This window comes from Sparus aurata, chromosome 15 (genome assembly GCF_900880675.1).
Source record: "Sparus aurata chromosome 15, fSpaAur1.1, whole genome shotgun sequence".
Taxonomy (NCBI): domain Eukaryota; kingdom Metazoa; phylum Chordata; class Actinopteri; order Spariformes; family Sparidae; genus Sparus; species Sparus aurata.
Genome location: NC_044201.1, coordinates 30,080,266 through 30,104,104, shown reverse-complemented (window position 1 = coordinate 30,104,104; position 23,839 = coordinate 30,080,266). Strand labels below are relative to the sequence as shown.

The following is a 23,839-nucleotide window of genomic DNA, read 5'->3' as shown; positions in this document are numbered from 1 at the left end:
GACTAAACAAAATGGCAGAGGATAGAATAAATAAAGTATTTATATGGAGTAAATTACCTGGTCAAAAGAAATGTACTCTATTTTTGAGGAGGTGGATATGGTGTATATTTATAGGAATAACGTGTGCTGTAGCGTTTACTTCATTAAAAATAAGCTTCTATTGAAATTTGAAGAGAAATGGTTTGAAAATGTCCTATTAAAACCAAAATTAAGGACATATATGCAGATTAAATCTAATTTCGGACCTGAATTATATGTTACATTACGTTTACAGAGAAGTCAAATATCTTTAGTTGCACAGTTGAGATCTGGTATTCTTCCTCTGGCCATTGAGGTTGGTCGATTTAAAAATATTCCCGAGGAGAATAGAATATGTGAAATGTGTGAGCTGGATGAAGTAGAGAGTGAGTCTCATTTTCTTTTATACCGTACAAAGTATGACAATTTGAGAGAGGTATTATTTCATGAAATCTATGGGCAAAACCCTGAAATATTTTGGTGCTCTGATGAGCAGAAGCTTGAGTGGTCGTTTAATTTCAATGTGTTTAAAACTGCTAGCTTTATTTCTCAAGCCTGGAAAAGACAACAGGTACATTTGTTTAATGTACCTGTCGTGTCTGCAGCTGAGAACTGTGGGCCGAGCTGATGCATGTCTCTCTCCCCGGGCCGGGAGAGTTACAATAGTTACCAAGGCAAGGCGAGACCTGGCAAAAAAATAAATCAATAAAATAATAATTAAAAAAAAAAACTGCTGTCCATCGGCCCATTTGTGACCGGCCCACCGGGAAAAGTCCCGAGACTCCCGATGGCCAATCCACCCCTGCAAGATGGCAGCAATGGCAGACAGCATGGAGATGGACTTAACTGTAGAGTACTGGACATACACACTGTCCTAAGGAGATGAGTCCTGTGTCTTCAATCAGGGGCGGCCGGGGGTTGAAATTCAGCCCGGGAGCTTGGTTTGGAGAGGCCTTTTATCCGATCTCACGACGGATGCAAGTGGAACCATAATTTTAACATGAATACTTTATTTGCACTATAATAACTACAGGAGTGGATGGGCTTATTCTTTCAATGTGACTGGAATTGGAACATCAACATGACATCTTAATATAATTCTATGCAAAGACCTATTGCCAACCCAGTCCTGCACACTGCACCTGTACCTGGCACTGTTTTATAGGTGGTTCCACTTTCCTCCCCCTCCTCTTCCTCCTCCTTCTTCTCCTCCTCCTCCTCCTCTTCCATCTCCTCCTCCTCCTTCTCCTGTCCCTCCTCATCTCTCTCTTTCTCCTCCTCACTCCTATTACTGGCATTATCCTGTCGCTCTGCATCAACTCCATGACTGACACTGGCCTTTCAGCCAATAATAACAATAACAGCAACAAAGATAAATGTTATGGCACTTTTGCAAAGAATTCACAAAAATCAACAAAAGCTCCACACACACACACACACACACACACTGTAAATTAATTACTCACTTTAATGTATTTTTTCTTGAGCTGGTAAAATGACTAAATATTAATGTAGAAACAGAACAGGAAAACACGATGTATAACCTATATATTCTGATATCTTTTTAACTTTGAACACAGACTCCCTCCTGAAATGTTTTATTTGCAACAAGGACATTTGCACGTTTTTCTGGTCAGCCAGTATGGATTTTGCTTTTAATTGATCAAACAGATTAAGGACTTACGCAGGTATGGTCTCACATTGCTGATAGGCTACGTTTAATGTTCTGTGTAGGTTTTACACAATCAGGATTTATGTCTTTATGTTTTTGAGCCCTGTTACTATGTGACGGACAATAAAGTTTTTTGAATCTTGAATCATTAGCTAGCAACATCATCACTAAGTTAGCAAACACACATGTCGGTGCTGTGGAACTTCTTCTGAGTAAATGAGACAGATAAAACACAAGCCATCTGCAATCTATGCAACGTGAGCATCTGCAAACAGTTTCAACACGACAATGACGTCATTGATCGGATCGGTGAATTAAGACATAACGGCTGATCTCACAAATTTCACAAAATGCAAAATATCGGCCGATCCGATCAGATCGGCGGACAGCCTAGTTCTGTGTGCCCTGAACACATCCAAAAACACAAACTAGAGTTCTCAACGGGCCTGAAATGACAACCCGACCTGTCGCAGCCGGACATACTGGCACTGGGTCTGCTGCTGGATCCCGTGTCCTCACTGGTCTGGATGACTGTAGCCGCGCTGACCTTCACCCCTCCACCACTAAAAGCTCTGTTAATATGGCGCATTTGGCTGCATCCTGTTTTAACCATTTTTTCTTTTTTGCCCTTAATTTTTCTGCTCCACCCATCTCTTTTTCCGCCTTCTTTCTTTTCAGCATGTTTGCTAATTTGCTCCACTTTCTTTTAATAACTGACTGAGCGGATGAGTCAATCACATTTCAATAAAAACAAGGATCAGCTCAAGTTGGGAGGGGCCACTCGTATCCCCCCTTAATGCAAAATATTAGATTGACCCAGTCTGACGTTTCACTCTGTGCCACCTGCGGTCGTTTTATGGGGTAAAAAAAATGTTACGACCACCGGCCAGTTGGGCCTGGAACGGACCGGCAGTTCGGGAATACTCCCGAACCTCCCGATGGCCAGCCCGCCCCTGCCACCGGCCCACCAGCCCACCAGCCCACCGGCCCACTGGGAAAATCCCCGGTGTCCCTGTACGCCAGTCTGCCCTTGGGTTGGGGAGGAGGTAAAATGCTGTTTCCAGCACAATAGCGAGATTTGTTAATCTTGACATTCATATTAGTGTCTCGTGTTTGTTTAAAATAAGAAAAAAATGCCAGTATGTACACACACACAGAGGCAGTGTCAGAAAAGTTGAGATTCATACACTCCTGCCAGACACAAATACAAGAAAGGGACATTACACTTAGTTCTGAAATGATTCTGAAATATATTAAAACTTTGCCTGCTGCATTGTGTTTGCCATAAATTCATTGGAAAGCCATTACATTAAAGGTGTGTTGAAATAGGAAGTAAAGAGGAAATGGCGACACGATGTGTATGTGAAAAAGAGGAAATGTTACACTCAAGGCTCTATCTGTCATTCTGTCTCTGATGATCATTTTTGACTAAGTATTAACTTTGCAAAGTTAAAGGAGGTGTAAGGTGTAACCATGATGTATTGAAGTTTAGAGATCTTATGAAAATTGGTAAGGAAACAGTGTTGAGCTGAGGTCATGAAAAAGTGTTAGATCATTATGAACTTGTTAGCCATCATCAAGAGACTATTAGTCATTGAACGGAGAGAGGGTGGGAAATGTCCTAATAAGGACATTAAACCGTGCCACTGTCCGAGAGAAGTGTTATGAAATCAATAACCATCATCAAGGGATTATTAGTAGGGTTGGGCACTACATTTTCTCAACCGTAGAACCTCATGCGTAGGGATACGGAGGTTCTACGGTTAAGAAAATGTAGTGTCAAAAGAAAGGGCGGTCTGACGGCAATGTAAAGCGGTGTGAATTTTCTCTATACAATGTACAGTTGAACTGTTATAGATTTTTTTAGGTGAGCTTGTTTTAGGTGGTTAAATTTCACTCTTTCTCTGGACCCCGTTCACTGCAGTACAAAGCTGAGCATCTGTGCTGGAGCGGCTCTCTACTTCTCCAAACTGAGACTGCGCTGATTGGTGATTACAGTAGGAAACAGATCGACTATAGATATGTACTTTATATGACCCCCTTCAGAAAACTCGAACTATCCCTTTAAAGTGAAACTCTCGCCAAAAAGCAACCAAGGCTTTATTTGTGATTGAATATGAGTCAAACCTTCGTGTGAGAGCATAATTACGATGAAAGAGGCAATTTTAAGATTTACCGCAGTTTCGTTTTCGGGCATCTAATTTTTAATAGGGTGCAGACGCTAGCATCAAAATCACTACTTTTAAAACATTAAGAAGGCTCGACACAACATGAAACTTTGCTTGTAGTATCACCAGGGTCTCTACACATGAACAAGAGCATTGAGAACATTGTTTGTGTACACAGAGTTTACTAAAAAGAAGGTTTTTGAACAACTCACGTTAGCAGTAGCATCTCCGGCGCGCCGCCGTCATGGCCCCGTGTGCGACCTAACAGGTAGGAGGTCAACCATTACTGTCCTGCCTGTTAGGTCGTACTCGGGGATCGACACTTTTTGTCTGCCTTGACGGCGACAAAATTGAAATTAGCTTGCCCGAAAATGAAACTGCGGTAAATCTTGTGCCTCTTTTGTCATAATTTTGCATTTACACGAAGGTTGGACTCATATTCAATCACAAATAAAGCCTCGGTTGCTTTTTGGCGAGAGTTTCACTATTACAACCATGCTTGAGGACATAATGATTGGCAGAAGTGAGGAACAGAGAGTGAATTTAGGGGGCGGGAGTGAATCAGTGTGGGTGGTTTCGGGAGAGACCCCATCCTAACAGGAATCCTCACAGGAATAAGTGACTTGGTAAAACCAGGACCACCAGCACCTGCAAGTGCACAGAAGTTGCAAGTTGTAGGTTCAACGCAAAAGTGGGACATAACGAATACTAAGATGAAATCATGGGCAATTTTCAATGAGATTCAACTTTTCACTCAAATTACTAAGCATTACTGTAGATAGGAATGACAGCATGATATATGATATGAACATAAAGATTATTCTGTATTAGTTATACAAAGTACAGTAACATAACAGTATGACATTGTACAATGTAGTGTTGTCACGACACCAAAATTATGATTTCGGTACGATACCTGCCTAAAATATCTTGATACCGATACTGAAACGATACCATGGCCGAAAACTAAAACATGATCAAAAGTAATGGAATAAAATATTAGATGACAGAATGTGGATCTTGAAATGATTTGTTTCTTTTTATTAAAACACTTAAACTTCAAAAGTCAAAATTAAAAAAAAACATTTTTTTGTAAAAGTTGCTGAGCTTTAAATCTCCTTAACTTGTCAGAACAACAATGAAATGATTATGCAGCTGTTTAACTTAGCTGCCAATGTGGTTACAATCATCTCTGCATCCAAGAAGACAAGTGTCGTTTGTTCCTTTGTCTTGTTTGCTCTCAGAGATTATTAAATAACCTGATTTTCCATTAAAAGCTCAGTGCTTGTAGTAAAAAATAAAATTAACAGCACATTAACTACAATTTTATTCAGCATAAATATAATGAACATAAATGACATTAACTGTAAGTCTGACAGTTCATAAAATAAGATAATACTTTATTCATCCTACAAAGGGGAAATTTGCAATTTGCATTTTATGTTGATAAAATTCAAACCCTGGATTATCAGCCTGCAAACTACATTAGTGCACTAAAGTACAACACAAAGGACCCAGACCTGATGGAGGCCTGTGCTCTAATCAGACCATTTTCTAATAATATAAATCACAATATATATTATACATTATTGACAAAAATGTTCATGCTAGGATTCTATTACTAGTACTGATTGACTTAAAATAGTTAATTTGTAAGTGGTGTTGTTGATCAGCATACTTGTGAACACCAGCGCAAGTTATGGTAAAGTTCATGTTACCAGTGTGAACGTTGTGTTTGCATACAGAGATGTGTGGAACCACATCAGACTGTTAAACAGTTAGCTTTACTCCTGACTGCCTCCTGCAACTCTGATATAGAAAAAAGTTTGCTTGTCACAACAAAAACCTCGCTTGACTTCAGGGGGATGTTCATGTTATCTTTCACTAACCTGCAGCTCTTTGAACTAGTGCAATGTAATTATTTCATCACCTCCAGTGAAGCAAGTAAATTCAAGTTCATCTGTCAGCTCTGTAGCATCTCTGTGCTTGCCAACCCAAGCCACAGGAAACTGTAACTGTGGTGATTAATGAGGTTCTTGTTTTTCCTGTTTTCACTGTCTGAACGCCTTCCCTGTCTTCTTAGGAAATTACTCAGATATCAGTTGGTCTCCACATGCTCAGTGGGGAAGCCAGTCAAGCAGTCCACCATGGCCGTTAACATCCCAGGAGTGATAGCAATGGTGGTTTTCTACCTCTTGGTCCTTGGGACCGGCATCTGGGCTTCTGTTAAGTCCAAAAGGGAACAGAAGAGAAGTGCAGCAACAGGAATGGACATGACTCTGCTGGGAAACCGGAACATAAACTGGGTGGTGGGGATGTTCACAATGACAGGTGAGGAGAGCACAGCTGGCAAAACTAGGACGGAAACTGTATGATTGTGTTTTTAAAACTCTTGGAATATCATTAATGCCCTTTATATTGTAGGTGTTGCAAAATAACAGTTTCCAGTTAATAATAAGATGTTCTTTTACACAGGCACAGGGTAGCACATGTAGACTGGAACTCTTGGGTGTGTCTCTCAAAGTTAGCTAGAAGAAAGGCAGAGAAAGGCTATGAGAGGAGCAAATAAATACAAAGGGAATAAAATATACACTGTATAAGTACACAGTATGACTTAACTTAAGGTGAAAATAAAATCAAAATACACACTGAAATATTGCACAGTATTTCAACACTGAAATACTGAAACGACTTGGGGGTGGGGGTGTGAGCAGTCTTTTAACTTTAGTTTAAAAACAACTGAAATGACAAAATAAGATATTTGAAGCATGTGCAACACTTCTATGCCACAGAAAAGAATATCCAGGTGTTTATCATCCAGATTATTTAAATGCAAAATGAATATTCTGCTTTACATAGCATGGTTAAGTTTAAAACACAGAATCACATCAAGAAAGGTAGCCTGTTGTGACATGATGTGCTGAGGACAGCCCTCCTGCACAACTATGTAACCTGCATAGCAGTTCCAGCTAACTCTAGCAAATAAAACCAAAAGGACTGATTGGTGGACATTTGAACATAAAAAGTATTGTGTCCAAGACTAAGCAGCTTGAAAGCTTGCTGACTGATTCTTTTCATTTCAGAATCATGGTAAACTAATTCATAAGAACCAAGGACACATTTTCAGAGACGTTTCAGAGAAAATGTGTAATTGAAAATTAGGATAGGAGTTTAATTCATTTGAAATTAATTCCTTGTTACACTTAGAAATCAGTGCTTTCTCCTAATATTGATGAATTATCACCCTTCCCTTTGTCCTCTGTACAAAAAGCTTCTCTTTGTCCTCTAAATGTATTTGCTGTGTTTTCATCCATCCTGTAGCTACGTGGGTCGGAGGAGCAACCATTGTTGGAACAGTTGAGATGGTTTACACGCCCTCCATGGGACTTACATGGACAACCGTGATGCATCTGGCATACAGCGTGTCTTTTTTAATTGGTAAGAGTTTAAACTATCATTTGAAAAGATTCTGTATTTCTGTCTGTATAATTACACATATACAGACTACTTACTTAAACCTGAAAGTCATATTGTAGACAACAGTAAAGTTGACATACACAAAATATGACCCAAACGCAGACAGAGTAGGCAGCAGGATGACTTCAGGGATTTATCGATGACATAGATGACATGCAGGTACAAGTTCTTCAAACAGGCAGTTTGTTTGCAAAAGTCAACAAAAAACGTATACTGACCCTGTCAGCTAAAAATACATCCTATCCCATTCTTGTGTGACATCAAGATTTACACGTTGGACTTTTAGTATGAGTGATGTCCTTTTTCTAGAATAAGGTTGAAATGTTTTCCTGAACGCAGCATTATGATTTCATGAATGTGAACCTGCACCATTGATTATGAAAAAAAATGTATGCAACTGAAAGAAAAAAGTACACTAACTAAATGTTTTAGTTTACAAACAGGTTCAAATTAACATGTCAATGTATTGGCAATTTTAAACAGTACAACTGGAGGCAAATGAAATGCCAAAAGATTTAACACACAGAATAAAGATTGGTGTAACAAAGATTTTGTGAATCTGTCATGCTGGAACACCAAAGGTGGACTCAAATGTATGAGAGCAGGCAGGAAGTGCATTGAATGAAGATTTAATTTGGATAACAACAATACAAGGATTCAGCAAACATAAAGGAATATCAGAGAAACAGGAACAGCAAGACAACGTAAATTAAGAAGAATAGCTACATCATAAACTAAGAAACTAAGCAAAATCCCAGAAAAGAAGCAAAATATCAGAAACTAAGCAAATGACACGGCAAACTAAACTAGAACTGCTAGCAGTTATAAAAGGGGCCAAGCCCCCCTGCGCACCGCAGAGCCCACGGAAGTTGTCCCCCAAAGGTTGGTGGGCTCGGGGCAAAAGTGAGGACACAGGCCAACATCTGAGCTGTGGTACTCGCTGTAATGGGAAGTGTACAGGAAGTCCAAATGGCTGAATGTGTGCCGATTTAGTTTTGTTTTAATATGCCATGCCCACATTGACCAGTAATGACCACTTTCAAGATATGGCCTCAGGATTGGCCCTACATCATAACGACCAAATTTCGCAAAAATCGGTGCAGCCGTTCAAGAGATATAAACTTCCCATCTTTTTAGCCTCGCTAGTGGCCAAAATTCGCCAAATTCGGCTCATCCCTTCCCAGTGTCATGGCAACCAAGGATCTCAAATTTGGTGTTAATAGCATTTAGTTTGACCAAGATATCAAACAGTTTACATTTTTATAGCTAGCTACAGAAATTTGTCGTTAATAAGTTGCACATTTTTTGACTGAGCAAAATTCTTTGGATTACTTTAGATCAGGTCCAGCTGAAGAGTGTACGTGCCAAGTTTCATGCAGATCGGACAAAATCCCAAAGAGGAGTTCGAAAAAGTAGGTTTTGCATATGTGGCGATTTAGCAAAAGAAATGTGCAGCAGAAGTGGGCGTGTCCTATATCAGAAAACCCAGCTCTATTCAGGGAACATATGGATATAAGGTTTGCGAATGTGTTATTTAAAATGTGGAAGTAACAGGCAAAAACACGATTGCATCTATTATAGCGCCACCTACTGGAGTACATGTGCAATCTTTGGTATGGAAGAACTGTGTCCTATTCTATCTGTACCACATACATTTCAAAACTCTCAGCATAATAGTTTGGCTGAAATTAATGTTTGTTGTTTATCTTGTAATAAGCCACGCCCACATTGAACACTCATGACCACCTTCAAGATATGGGCTCAGGATTGGCCCAACATCATACGGACCAAATTTCGTAAAAATCGCTGTAGCTGTTCAAGAGATATAAACTTCCCATTTTCTTAGGGCCCCCTAATGGCCAAACTTCGCCAAATTGGGCTCATCCCTTCCCAGTCTCATGGCAACCAAGGATCTCAAATTTGGTGTTCACAGCATTTAGTTTGACCGAGATATCAAACAGTTTGCATTTTTATAACTAGCTACAGAAATTTGTTTGTGAGTAATTTGCGCATTTTTTGACAGAGCAAAATTCTTTTGATGACTTTGGATCAGGTCCAGCTGAAGAGTGTTTGTGCCAAGTTTCACGCAGATCGGCCAAAATCCCAAGGAGGAGTTCAAAAAAGTAGGTTTTCCAGTTTTTGCGATTTTGCGAAAAAACTTTCTAATCGGAAGGGGGCGTGGCCAATCGCAAAGTGATTCAGCTCCATTCAGGGGATCTGGGGATACAAGGTTTTTGAATGTGCTGTTGAGTTATAGGCAAAAACGTGTTTTCCTCGCTTATAGAGCCCCCTGCAGGCGGATATCTGTAGTTTTTTGTGTCTGAGATATTCGCAGGAGTCTGGACCAACCCTCCAAATTACACCGCCCTCCCTTGCACAGTTTAGCCTGCAGCACTACTTTTAGCTGGAGAAAAATAAAAATAAAAATCTTAACGATTACAATAGGGTTCCTAGCACCGCTGGTCCTAGGAAACGCGTATGCTTGCATACGTGTTCCCTAGGGCTTGGCCCCCTAATAAGATCGGATAAATATGAGGCTGACTTCCTGTAATGGAATGGATTTATTCAGAGGTTAATCAGAGGTTCCTAAACAAACAGAACACATGTGACTTGAAAGACAACAACGCCATCTAGTGGACGTCTTGTATTACTTGCACCATACATTCATGTGCTTCTAATCACAATTGACCACTTCCTGTTGGACTTAGAGTATGGGTCTAAATGAGTTATTTGTGCGTCTTGTCATAACACACGTGTGCCAAATTTAATTCATGTACGTGCATGTAGGAAGCCTAAATTGACTGAGATAAAGCTTAAAGCTTCCTGTGTCCAGTGGGTGGCGCTATGGATATGACACAGTATTGATGCCAGATCTATTCAGGGCGACTCCCTCTACATTCCTGAGTGATGAGTGGCTGAGATAGGAAATTGTATGAAAAAGTTGGACTTGGTGTTTCATGACGAGGATTTTAATGGCGGGCACCGACCCGGCCAGAAAGTATGACGTAGGATAAAGATTTTCCTAGCGTGTCTTTGGCATGGTCCGAGGAGTATACTGACTGACTGTGAAGTCTGTGCTGTCCAATCTGTAGTAGGAAGATGTGAAAGTATGATGTCGGGCAGTATTTCATAAAGGCCGCCAAATTCAAAATGTCCGACTTTGAAAGGATGTGTAGATGTATTCAGGGCAACGCTGTCTACATTTATGAGGAATTTTGAGGAGCTGGGGCATTGTATGTGGAAGTTATAAGGATTTGATGCTTGACAGCAAAGCGGAAAAATGGCGTCTGCTGTCACGCCCACCAGGTATGACACAGCAGATTGATTTCCATAACTTTTGTTCTTCAAGGCATGAAGATGATACTGAGTGAATGTGAATACTGTGGTGTTTAAGTTCTAGGACAAGATAGTTTTCAAAGCAGGCATGAATTTGTCAAAAATGCTGCCACACACCAAAATGGCTGACTTCCTGTTGGACTGAGAGTATGGGTCCAAATGGGTTTTTTATGCGTCTGGTCATGATGACTGTGTGTACCAATTTTCGTCCTTTTATGTGCATGTAGGAGGCGGGGCATCACAATAGGGCATGCTACAGAGCCTGCAGGTCATGACCACGCCCCATGACAACACAGATCTTTTCAGGGCGACTCCCTCTGCATTCCTGAGAGATTTGGCCGAGATAGGAAATTGTATGAAGAAGTTATGAGGACTTGATGCTTTACGGCAAGGATTTGAACTGACCGCTCCACCGCGGCCAGCAGGTATGACGTAGGATTAAGATTTCAATAACTTTTCATCTTCAAGGTCAGAGGATGATACTGAGTGACTATGAAGTCGGTGGTGTTACATCTGTAGGAGGAGATAATTTAAGTACGAAGATTGGCAATATTTCCAAATGGCGGCCAAAATCAAAATGGCCAACTAAATATTGATGCGGAGAGGACAAGATAGTTTTCAAAGTAGGCATGAATTGGACGAAAATGCCGCTACACATCAAAATGGCTGACTTCCTGTTGGACTGAGAGTATGGGCCCCCAGACTTTTTTGTGCGTCCGCTCATGATGAATCTGCGTACCAAATTTCGTTTGTCTACGCGCATGTGGAAGGCAGGGAAGAACATTAGGGGGCTACAGAGCCCGCAGGTCACGACCATGTCCAGTGACAATGCAGGATCGTAATTTTCGCCGGATTTGACATATATTCCAAATTTGGTGAGTTTTGGGGTATGTTCAGGCATCCAAAACTGCAGTCAAACTTGGAGAAGAAAATTTCTTTGCTTCCAATTACAATAGGGACCTCACAGGTCTACCTGCTCAGGCCCTAAAAATCTTTACAATTACAATAGGGTTGTAATTGTAATTGTAATTGTATGCTTGCATACGCATTCCCTTGGCCCCCCGGGCTTGGCCCCCTAAAAATCTTTACAATTACAATAGGGTTCCTAGCACCGCTGGTCCTAGGAAATGCGTTTTCTTGCATACGTGTTCCCTCGGCCCCTCGGGCTTGGCCCCCTAAAAATCTTTACAATTACAATAGGGTTCCTAGCACCGCTGGTCCTAGGAAATGCTTATGCTTGCATACGCATTCCCTCAGCCCCTGGGGCTTGCCCCCCTAATTAAAGGTGCAAGCAGCGACGAACAGGCCCTCGCAGTCCACGCACGACGGGGAATGCTGCGTACCCTGCCCCATTGCCTGATTATTTCGTGTGCATCGGTTACCTGTCCATGTTTTGGACAGTGCAGGTGAGTGTGTGTGTGTGTGTGTGTGTGTGTGTGTGTGTGTGTGTGCAGTACATGCATGGTTGTTGCATGTCTGTTCAGGCCAATAACTACTACTTAGGTTTGTTTACTTTGAGGAAAGCACTTCTTTCGAAAATGGTCCTAGCCCTGTTTCTGCAGTCACACGAGAGGTAACCAGTCACACTGAAGACCTTCTCTGTAAATGCCTGAGAGGCTGGCATCGACAGGAGGTCCAAGGCAAGAGGTTTCAGTGTAGGAAACGCAGTGGAAGAACACTGAATTAACCAAAACTCAATGCCAGATTCCTTAACCTCAGCAGCAGTGTGGTGGAACTTGGACAGCCCCTCTTCATATTTCAAAATCTCCTGTCTCATGTTTGTTGTCTTTGGCCTCGATGGACGATTGGCACTGACGAACTTAAATCTACGCCGTTTTGGGGGGGTTGACTCTGGAGCCTCTGTACCCTAATTATTTGCGACTTGCTCATCATCGGTCAACTGCTCTTCTCGTACTTGCAGTCTTTGTGGCACAAAATGAGCAATGTAGTCATCTGCCTTTCTGACAAGATCCTGTACTTCCATGTCATAATTTTCCAGAAGGGTTTCAGCTACACAAAGGTCCACAAAGCATGCTGCAGCAGGAAGTGGTGAGAAGTTGTCAGCTGTTAGTCAAGAAATACACTAAAGCGCATATCCATGCTGGACAGCATCTTCTGAGCAAGAATAGCTGCATCTTTGTAGGTTCTTCCATGTGCAGGCGAGAACTCTGACATATGGTTTTTGAGATCCAGGAGTGCTGGCACAAAAAGGGAAAGTGATTGAATGTCACTTTCAAGCAACTTATTGTGCTGCACAAATGGCAGAAGAAGGTCTCCCAGCATCCCAATCTTCTGCCACTCACTGTGTAGGCTGTCCCATCCCATGGACTCAGCCTCAGCTGTGAGGTGCTCCTTGACTTCAAGACAGCGTGACATCATGGCAAAGCAACTTGACCACCTGGTGGGACAGTCTTTAACCAGAACCACAGCACACTTCTGCAGCAGCCGCTCTGTGGTGACAGATCACTTTATGACGTTCACCAAGTACCTCACTTTCTCCAACAGCCTTTGGATTGGGGGTTCCTTCTGAAGCGTATTCACTACAAGCTGTAGGGTGAGAACCACGCTTGGGGTCCTCTCTATGGCTCCATGGTTGTATCTACATGGAAACATAGAAAAAAAACAAATGTACATATTCAACTTTTTTATTCCTTACATTGTTGAACCAAATGAAATAGTTGTAGTGGCTAACTTCCTACGAACTTACTTCGATATGGTCATCGTCGTGCTCCGCCTCTGAGTCCTTTTCAGAAGTTGTGGCAACTTCTACGTGTATGGAACGAAGCGACCATATTGCTGCCATTGTCAATAATCGTTGTGAGTGCCTTCTCTCTGGGAATCCCCCATTCTTCCATTGACTCCTCCAAAAATGTACTAATCGACTCTGCGTTGTGAGGTAGAACCATCTCCTTCAGGTTCAGGAGTTTATGTTAAGCCTTGTTGTCCTCAGGGTCGACGTAACAGGCACTAACTCCCAGGAAGGATGCTGTAAGCCCCTTTTTAGTCCAAATATCCAACCCTGTAGTTATTCCATGTGCTGTGGCCAGGTTTTGTTTGAGCTTTACTTTCTCTTTTTTTGTCAATTTTGCCAATCAAGTTTAAAGTTTTATGTCTTTTTGGCACTTTGAATATTTTGTCCATTTTTGCCATCATGGCGATGAATTCCTCATCTTTGACAATTCGTGCTGGGAGTCCTGTGCAACCTATCCACTGCACTATCACCTCCCCTTTGGTACATGGTTCTGAGGAGTTGTCGTTGTACCTCCTTGTGGCAAAGAGATCCTGAGCAGTAGCTGGCTTGTCCATCTTCTTGGGCGGGACTTGCTTCACTGATGCTCTATCTGGAATCTAGCATAAGAATGGTTACAATGTCACTCAGGACAGATGCAGCCTCTGGAAAATTTAATTAAGTAGCATGAATCCTTGTTATTATTTTTACCTTAATAAATCAACCTCTGAATGAGTGTCTTGACTGGCAAGTATTTTGGAGAAACCTACTTTACACTCTCTCACACACACTCTCACTCTCTCACACACACACACACACACACACACACACACACACACACACTATTTGTGTATGATTCTGTATGTTATCTGTATATATGTGTACTTGTATTGCATTTGCTATGTTGTACCCTCCTCCCTTCTGCTGCTGTTACCAAATTACATAGGCCTATAGGTGGCTTATGTAATTTGGTGACAGCAGCACACACACACACACACACCTCATGTCATTATTCATTATCCTTCTTTCCATGTCTCAGTCGTTTCTGCTCCAGTAGCTAACGTCTTAAGCTAAGGCTAACTTTAAAAATGTGACACATTAACCACAGCCTCATGCGTTGGCATGAGCTTTCTAAAATAGAAAGTAACGTTACGTTAATGTCTTGACTAATCTTGATTTCATTATGGAATGCCTTGAGATGTCTCTTAAGATTTGTGGTGTTTTTTCCTGCGGCCATATTTCTCCCCATCTTTTCCCACAACACATTTGGTTTTCTTTTCCACTACTATGTAATGAAAGTGTGTCCAAATGTTGTTTCTTCTTTTACTCCCAAAGACAAACCCCTGATGGCCAGCCATCGGTCCCTTTCGTTGTGTCAGACTTAACTTTGTGTCTTGAGTTTTTGTCAACCTTAAGGCGAGGCAGCTGCATCTTCTAAATAATGCCATGTGAGTGGGGATTGAGGAAGTGACGTAACCTGCGTCTGCACAGTGCGACCTGATGCAGCCCCTGAATTGAGATTCAGGAAACACTCTTCCACTCTGGAGTTGCCCACCGTGAGAGGCGGAAAGCTGGTGTGTGCTTGCTTATAGCTCCTCAGCTCAGCCGCCATGTTTTCCCCGGTGAACTAGAGGGTCGTCTCTCTGCACCTTCGGGTTGGGGATATGTCTCTCACTGTTGTTTTGCCTTACGGGCCGAACAGCAGTGTAGAGTACCCGGCCTTCCTGGAGGTCCTGGGAGGGGTACTGGAGAGTGCACCTACCGGCGACTCTGTCGTTCTGCTGGGGGACTTCAACGCTCATGTGGGCAGCGACAGTGTTACCTGGAGGGGTATGATCTGAACCCGAGTAGTGTTCTGTTGCTGGACTTCTGTGCTAGTCACAGTTTGTCTATAACGAACACCATGTTCAAGCATGTCCATCAATGCACCTGGCACCAGGACACCCTAGGCCGGAGGTTAATGATTGACTTTGTGGTCATGCTGACCTCCGGCTGTATGTCTTTGACAGTCGGTTGAAGAGAGAGGCTGAGCTGCCAGCTGATCACCACCTGATGGTGAGTTGGATCCACTAGCAGGGGAGGAAGCTGGACAGACTTGGCAGACCCAAATGTATTGTGAGGGTCTGCTGGGAATGTCTGGTGGAACCCTCTGTCAGGGAGGTCTTCAACTCTCACGTCCGGGAGAGCTTTGACCAGATCCCGAGGGAAGCTAGGGACATTGAGTCTGAATGGACCATGTTCTCCACTTTCATTGTTGACGCGGCTGGTGGAAGCTGTGACCGTAAGGTATCCGGTGCCTGTCGTGGCGGCAATCCCCAAACCCAGTGGTAGACACCGGAAGTAAGGGATGTTGTCAAGCTGAAGAAGGAGTCTTATTGAGCCTGGTTGGCTCGGGGGACTCCTGAGGCAGCTGACGGGTATCGGCAGGCCAAGCGTGTGGCAGCACGGGCGGTCTCAGAAGCGAAGCCTCGGGTCTGGAAAAAGGTCAGGGAGGCCATGGAGGAGGACTACTGGTCAACCTCAAGGAAATTCTGGCAAGACCCAATAGTATGGGTACTATCCCCCGATAGATGGAACACTATCGGGGGCAGAATTTCCTCAGCCTCCCTGGGAAAGTCTATTCCAGGGTACTGGAGAGGAGAATTCGGCCGATAGTCGAACCTCGGACTCAGGACGAACAATGCGGTTTTCGTCCAGGCCGTGGAACATTGGACCAGCTCTATACCCCACCTTCAGGGTGCTCAAAGGTTCATGGGAGTTTGCCCAACCAGTCCACATGTGTTTTGTGGACTTGGAGAAGGCATTCGAGCGTGTCCCTCGTGGCATTCTGTGGGAGTTGCTTTGGGAGTACCGGGTCGGAGGCACTCTGCTAAGGGCTGTACGGTCCCTGTACGACCGGAGCAGGAGCCTGGTTTGCATTGCCGGCAGTAAGTCAGACCTGTTCCTGGTGCATGTTGGACTCCGGCAGGGCTTCCCTTTGTCACCGGTTCAATTCACAGAATTTCTAGGCGCAGTCAGGGGCCAGAGGGGGTCCTTTTCGGGAGCCACTGGATTTCATCTCTGCTTTTTGCAAAAGATGTTGTTTTGTTGTTTCCTTCGAGACAAGATCTCCAGCATGTCCTGGGGCGGTTTGCAGCCAAATGTGAAGCAGCCGGGATGAGAATCAGCACCTCCAAGTTTGAGGCCATGGTTCTCGACTGGAGAAGGTGGCTTGCTCCCTCCAGGTTGGGGGAGAGTTCCTACCTCAAGTGGAAGAGTTCAAGTATCTTGGGGTGTGTTCACCAGTGAGGGAAGGATGGAAGGATGAATAAGATCCTAGATACAATCGGCTGAAATGAGTTTCCTCCACAGGGTGGTGGGGCGCTCCCTTAGAGATAGGGTGAGGAGCTCTGTCACCCGGGAGGATCGTGAGTAGAGCCGCAGCTCCTCCACATTGAGAGGAGCCAGTTGAGGTGGCTCAGGCATCTGTATCAGATGCCTCCTGGACTCCTTCCTCGGGTGATGTTCCTGGCATGCCCCACTAGGAGGAGACCCTGAGGAAGACCCAGGACACGCTGTAGTGACTATGCCACTCGGCTGGCCTGGGAACACCATGGGATCCTCTCGGAGGATCTAGAGGAATTATACGGGGAGAGGGAAGTCTGGGTGTCCCTGGTCTTGCAGCTGCCCCGTAACCCGGCCCCGGATAAGCGGAAGAAAATGGATGGATGGATGGATGGATGGATGGAAACAGAAATATTGCAAAATAATAATAATAGCGAGACTAAAATAGTGTTCTAACATTTCTTTTCGTCTTGTTTTGGTCAAGGAAAATGAAGAGATATTTTAGCAGAGTTTTTATTTTGTGAACCACAGTTAGTCCCATTTTTTTAGTCAACAATATTGCATTATATATTGATCATAGTTTTGTCACATAACCACCATTTAAGTTGCATCTCATCACGTGATAAAGGTTTGTTGACAACGATATTTAGCCATAATTTTCATTGATGAAAGCAACACTAATGGAAATAGATGAAAATGGGGTCAAATGAGAAATTTGAATCAAAATAGACAACTTCCTATTGGAGTGACAGTTTGGTACCCCAATGTTTTTGTGTGTCTGGTCATGATACAAATGCATACTTGTTGTGTCGTTCATGTATGTGCATGTAGGAGGCGGGGCTGGATTTTTAATATTCCAGAGGGTGCTATAGAGTCCCTTGGTAACGCCTTTCATCAGCCATCCTCAGGAGGGCATTGACAATGATTCTACCAAGCTTTATATTAATTCGACCTACCAATGTGGAGGTATAAAATACTTCAATTTAAAGAGCGCCACCGGGTGGCTTCCTTCCTGTCAAAATATACCTCAAAGACCTAGAAAACACATAAAATACAGATAGCAAGAGTTAAAAATGACAGGAATAAGACAGAATCCTTTAAATTAGATTTGTTAGAATTAGAGCAACTTGTCTTACACCCTCACCATGTCATCATAAAGTGACAACAACACTTCCACATCAGCAAATTTACACTTCACTCAACACTAGCCACAATAAAGCACATTGATATTACATAGTCCAAACATATACTGTGTTTCAACTCAGCCTGTATTGAGATAAAGTGATTTTCGTTTTCTTCTGCTTTCTCCATGGGTCGCGGGTGATGTTACCGCTTTAAACCACCTTTTTTCACGGTGGAGCGGGGGTTATTGGGGCCAAATCCAGTGACCTGAGATAAAGTGATGTTCATAAGAATATACAACTTCCTTACTGAAGCTCAAGATGCTGTATTATTTTCAGCTTTTTTACAGTTTGAAAGGCTGACAAGAAATGGATACAAGAAATTTTCCTCACCCTATTTTAATTTCTATTTGTACTGTGGTCTGTCCTTTCTCAAATCAAGTTGGCTCGGTGTTCGCCAAGCCAATGAGAGAAGCAAACTATGTGACGATGCTGGACCCTTTCCATATCAAGTATGGAAAAGTACTGGCAGCTGGACTGAGCCTGGCATCTATTATTCTGGATGTGATCTGGGTGCCAGCAACTTTAATTGGTTTAGGTACAGTATATATGTATGTATTTCAAAAACATATGTTCAGATATGTATAATTGTAACTGTGTTCTTACATTTGTGTAATCTGTTAAGTAAAATAAATGTATACATGGATGTAAATTCCTACCTGTATACCTGTGTAGAGATGACCCACTCAGATTGATTTAAAGTGGTAATAGTCTTCAGAGACTGGTTATAAAATCTCACTGCTAGAATGTGTTCGACAGGAGGAGTTATGAGCGTGGTCCTGGATTTGTCCTTCACTGTGTGCATCTGGATCTCTGCTGCTGTCGCCATCACCTACACACTGCTGGGAGGTCTCTACTCTGTGGCCTACACAGATGTTATACAGCTGGTCCTCATATTCATCAGCCTGGTTGGTTTGCTATATATGCTTTATATATATATGCTGTCATCATTAGGGGTTTTCACACTGCTATCCTAATCCCTGCAAACTCAGGACTAACCTACTCTACAGCAGGGCCAGCAAGCCTCCAGCTAGACTCACGGTCAGCCTTCTATGGAATGTGCCAACATTGTTCCAGCCTTTTTATGCAGGTTTTCGAGTACATCTGCTAGCCTAACCGGTTTGACTCGACACAGCCAAGATTTTGCTATTGAGTTGAGTATAGATTTTAGGGGGAGACCGTTGGATTTAGGAAAAAAAACTTCATTAGTCTGGGGCTAACAGCACCCTGAGCTTGGTGCTAAAAAGGATTAGGGAAATTCTCCTTGTTGAGGTAGAGAGCTGCTAATTCTCCAAAGAGCAGAGAGCAGATCCAAAGTGTTCTCTCCCCCCTTTTGACTTAAATACAACAGAGTAGGATGATATACTTTCATGACAGTTCTTCCCAAAACAATAATCCCCTAATTTTTGTGATGATCCTACATTTCCCAGGACAATGACCCTTGGATGTTTTATTGGACTGTAAATGTCATCCTATCTACCTCCCTGTAAAGAACCAGGCAAAGAGAATTGCCCCTTATATGACTTCCTGATCCCCACACATTAGGTGAAGGGGAATCTCCCCTCCTCTCACATCCTGATCTGTTCTCTACCATACATTGATTACAGAATTCAAAACTATTTAATATCCCACAAAAGGTTTTTAAGAATGTTCTATCACTGGGCTTAGTGCAGTCTCAAAAGCTAGATTAAATGTCAGGCCTTTTGTTTTAAGAGAACATTTACAGGCAAGGCATCAAAAAGTCCAAAGGACACCTTGAAAATGTGTGTTGATCATTTACATTTGTATAATTGCCTTTGCAGTGGCTCTGCGTTCCCTTTGTTGTGATGAATCCTTCTGTCTCGGATATCAGCCAGACGCTGATGAACAACACCTTACACGCTCCCTGGATTGGTAAACCAGAGCTGAAAAAAACCTGGATCATGATTGATGATTTCTTATTCTTTGTAAGTAAACACCAAATACTACTGTAAACAAACTGTAACTGTACTCGCTGTAACTAAAGTTAAAAAAACAGCTTATGGTCAGAGCATAATACCAAAATCAGCATGACTGTAAATGTCCAAGAGAAATAACTATCACTTAACTGATTTATGGAGATGCCACCCTTGAAAGTATTAACCATCTAACTCTTTTACTTTGAAGGCACTGGGGTCTCTGGGATATCAGTGCATCCACCAGAGGACCTTGTCAGCTGCTTCCACAGCCACAGCAAAGCGCTCATGCTTTCTTGCTGCTTTCATCTATCTTGTACTTATGATACCTCCCATACTGCTTGGGGCTGCCACTGCATCCACAGGTATTAAAAGCTTTTAGATACTGATGTAAACTGTCAAAGCTAATGTCTATATTCTGATTATTGTGACCTGTAAACTGTGTGGTTTAATCAGAATTTGTCCTTAATGGTTTCTATTCTTTCTGTTTCCATTTTGTTATGCTTAACTTATTTTTTGCATCTTGAAAGCTTTTATGAAATTATTTGTTTTGTTTGTTTTTTAATGTTTTCAAACCAAGAATCTACCAATTTATCAATCATCCATCCATCCATCCATCCATCCATCCATCCATCCATCCATCCATCCAAAGACTGTCCAACCACAAAGTTGTCAACTTAATTTAAGCCACCTTTACCTCAGCTTAACTGCACTTGAAGTTCTCCTGAAATTAACATAAAAGTGGAAAAGCGAGGCCAGGTGCCAAGGAACATGGTCGTCTGGGTCCTTAATGTTGCCGTTCGGTCCTGGGCATTGGTATGTTCTGGTCAAATACTGAGCAAGCAGCAGCAAACTCCTCTGCCTCCCTTTTCATAAACTAAAACTTGTTGTACTGTCTTATGATGAAGACAGTCTGCTGAACTCAAGGATGACAAGAGAAGCAGAAGGTGTGAGCCTAACGAATGACCTGGGAGTGAGAGGACTCTGTTTGACTCTCTTTTTAACAACCCACCTCCAACAAAGCAGGAAGGAGGCCAATTGTAGGTTTGAGACTTGGAAAAAGAGTCATAGTCAAACAGATGAGACAGGATGTCAGGTTTATTGTTTTTAGAAGAGTAAAGTTGAATAAAATGGAGCCCACCTGGGCTGTTGTTGAGTTGATGGCTGCAGATGTATTTTAAGTTATTGTGGTTGATCCAAACAAGCTAAATATGCTTGCTCCCTCAAACCAGTTCAGATTCCTCTCTGTAGGGGAAAGTTTCCAAGATATGAAGGCACAGGGATTGAGTTTCTCATCCTCAGTGGAGTTATGAGGGAGCGATTCCACAACGTCAACATCCGAGGCAACCACCACCACCACAAACTGCAGGCTTGGGTGTTGAAGTTAAACTTCCTAAAGGACTTTCTATAGAATGATGCAAGCCTGAGAAAACAATGGCACTAGCTTTTGACTGGTGGGCATAGGCCAGCCAGCTACAGTGCTAACATTAGCATGGTCCATCTGAATGTTGTTGGATGACAAGACAAAATACAGGAATGAAACTGAGGAAACATAAGACTCAAACTCTGCTTTGATGAAGAGCTGGTGGTCAGGGAGGTGCTGCAGACCCTGGTGAACATGCTGTATGTGAGTCTCTTCATCTGGGGAAAAGATGAGGATATCATGCAGCTAGACTAAGACAAACCTTTTCAGCATGTCCAGAGGGATGTCATTGTAGGTAGACAATTGGGGCATTGTGATTTGTATAGCAGGTCAGGGTTAAATGATCAACACAGCCCTGTCTGCTTTGTCTGTCTTATCACAAGGCGCTTACCTCTTGGTATATACAGTAGACTAGGACAGATAATGTGACAATTTTTCAGTTTTTTTCTTCTTTTGTGTCCATGTTTCAGACTGGAACCAGACTACCTATGGTTCACCTTCTCCATTTGAACGCGGGGAAGCAGCTCTAGTTCTGCCCATCGCCCTGCAACACCTCACACCATCTGTCATCTCCATTATCGGTATTGGATGTGTGGCCGCCGCTGTGATGTCATCAGCTGACTCTGCTTTGCTTTCTGCAGCTTCTGTCTTCAGCTCCAACATCTACAAGAACATCCTGAAGCCTCAGGTGAGAACAATCACTATTTGATCTTGAATTTGCTTCATCACAGCAAAAATATTCTGACTAAACCACTGTTTGCCGTTTAGTTGACACATTTATTTAAAAAAAGGAAGCAATGGAATACAGAATAGAATGAATGAAATCAAATAGCATGATGGAAAACAAGAAGAATAAGAAAGCAGGGATAGAGGTATCTGAAAGCAGGACAGTCTCATTCATTTATTGTTTACCTGTTCTTCTCCCTCTTCTTTTTCCTCTTCAGGCATCAGACAGAGAGATTCAGTGGGTGATCCGTGCTTCTGTGTTGGTAGTGGGCTTGGTTAGTACATCACTCACCAGCCTGAAAACCAGCGTCCTTTTATTCTGGTTTGTGGCTGCTGAGGTGGCCTACATTGTAATTTTCCCTCAACTTCTCTGCGTCCTCTTCTTCGACATCTCCAATGGTTACGGGGCTATTATGGGCTGTCTTGTGGGAATACCATTAAGACTGCTCAGTGGAGACCCATCACTAGGGTTAGCACCAGTCATACACTTCCCAGGATGTACTCTTGAGGACGATGTTTATGTCCAGTACTCTCCAGTTAAGACCATCTCCATGCTGTCTGCCATTGCTGCCATCTTGTTGTTCTCCTATCTGGCGTCTGTGCTCTTCAACAAAGGCATGCTTCCTGAGAAGTGGGATGTGTTTAAAGTGAAAGTCCAGCACTCACCACAACCTCTGACACCAATAGGTGACACCACAGAACATGATGAGAATGAGAAATTGAACAGAAACAACTCTCAGAATGAGGCTTCGGAGCCAATGATTAGCACAAGTTGTTGATGTTCCTGTGTGTACAGTAGCAAGGCCGGATGATCTATAGACTGGATTGTCACCACCTTTGAAAACTAGTGGGGGGGCACCTCCTGATACAAGCTTTAAAAATCTTTTAGGTAAATGTTTATATTATTCCCTGGAAATTGTTGAAAGAGCATACATAATGTGTGTACCAAAATAACGACAACAATAATAAATCACGATTACATGACCCCATCACTCCCCCTTCCCAATTGAGTCCCAGTTGAGTTGGTCCCCAAAGCAGTGAGAACATTAGGAGGAAGACTTGTGGTCACTAGCAGCAGGTAGAGTGCTGACGAAGCCGAAGCTAACTGTGGAGACGATACTGCTAGCGGGAGAGATGCTGCAGCCCTTAGTGCTATTGCACAGTTGCCACACACGGGCTTGTGGCATTTCAAGTGTCTGACGTTTTGATCCGTTTGCAGCTCTTTCGGAACGGCACTGCCTCCGTATCCGTGTCTGCTGCTACTGTGGTGGTTGCTTCCACTGTTGCCCACATTGTGCAGACTGCCACGGCCCCTTTACCCTCCATGTATTCTGCCTTCAGCTACTCTGCCAGTTGCTGCAGGCATGTCCTCCGGGCTCTCCTGCTGCTGGTGCACATGCCAGCCTGCCTCTCTTGTGAATTTCAGCCCCTCCTCTCTTCTTGACTCTTGGCTTTTGCTCTTCACCCTTTTTGGGCTCTCCATGGTGAAGACCCCCTACTTGCCCTGCGGCAAATGGCATGAACTCCTTTGAACCGTCACCTTACTGTGGTGGAGGGGTTTGAGAACCTGAACGATCCTAGGAGCTATGTTGTCTGGGGCTTAATGCCCCTGGTAGGGCCTCCCAAGCCAAACTGCTCCTAGGTGACGGGTCAGACTAAGAGCGGTTCCAATGCCCTGATGATAAAGACTTCAACAAGGACGTTCACGTTGGCCGGAATGGCGTTACTGGGGCCCCACCCTGTAGCCAGGCCTGGGGTTGGGGCTCGTGGGCGAGCACCTGGTGGCCGGGTCTTTGCCCACAGGCCCAGCCACAGGAGGGTTCAGAAGGGGCCAGTACTTTGCGATTTGCGT

General features: G+C 43.1%; 1 protein-coding gene across 1 annotated transcript; it reads left to right on the top strand.

Moving 5' to 3' along the window:
• Nucleotides 1–6,005: 6,005 nt before the first annotated feature.
• LOC115596104 (high-affinity choline transporter 1-like) lies at nt 6,006–23,057 on the top strand. Its single transcript, XM_030440900.1, has 8 exons — nt 6,006–6,189; nt 7,180–7,296; nt 18,287–18,442; nt 18,664–18,812; nt 19,707–19,850; nt 20,050–20,203; nt 21,732–21,949; nt 22,206–23,057. The coding sequence occupies exons 1-8, from the start codon at nt 6,006–6,008 to the stop codon at nt 22,764–22,766; spliced, it is 1,683 nt and encodes a 560-aa protein (XP_030296760.1). The 3' UTR covers nt 22,767–23,057.
• The last annotated feature ends 782 nt before the right edge of the window (nt 23,058–23,839 follow it).

What these genes read in the sequence shown, in the direction of transcription:
- LOC115596104 (XM_030440900.1), top strand. Translation starts at nt 6,006, where the DNA reads ATGGCCGTTAACATCCCAGGAGTGATAGCAATGGTGGTTTTCTACCTC. An exon ending in AGCAACTTTAATTGGTTTAG is followed by an intron (nt 18,443 to 18,663) that starts GTACAGTATATA and finishes TGTGTTCGACAG; the next exon opens with GAGGAGTTATGAGCGTGGTC. An exon ending in AGAACATCCTGAAGCCTCAG is followed by an intron (nt 21,950 to 22,205) that starts GTGAGAACAATC and finishes TTTCCTCTTCAG; the next exon opens with GCATCAGACAGAGAGATTCA.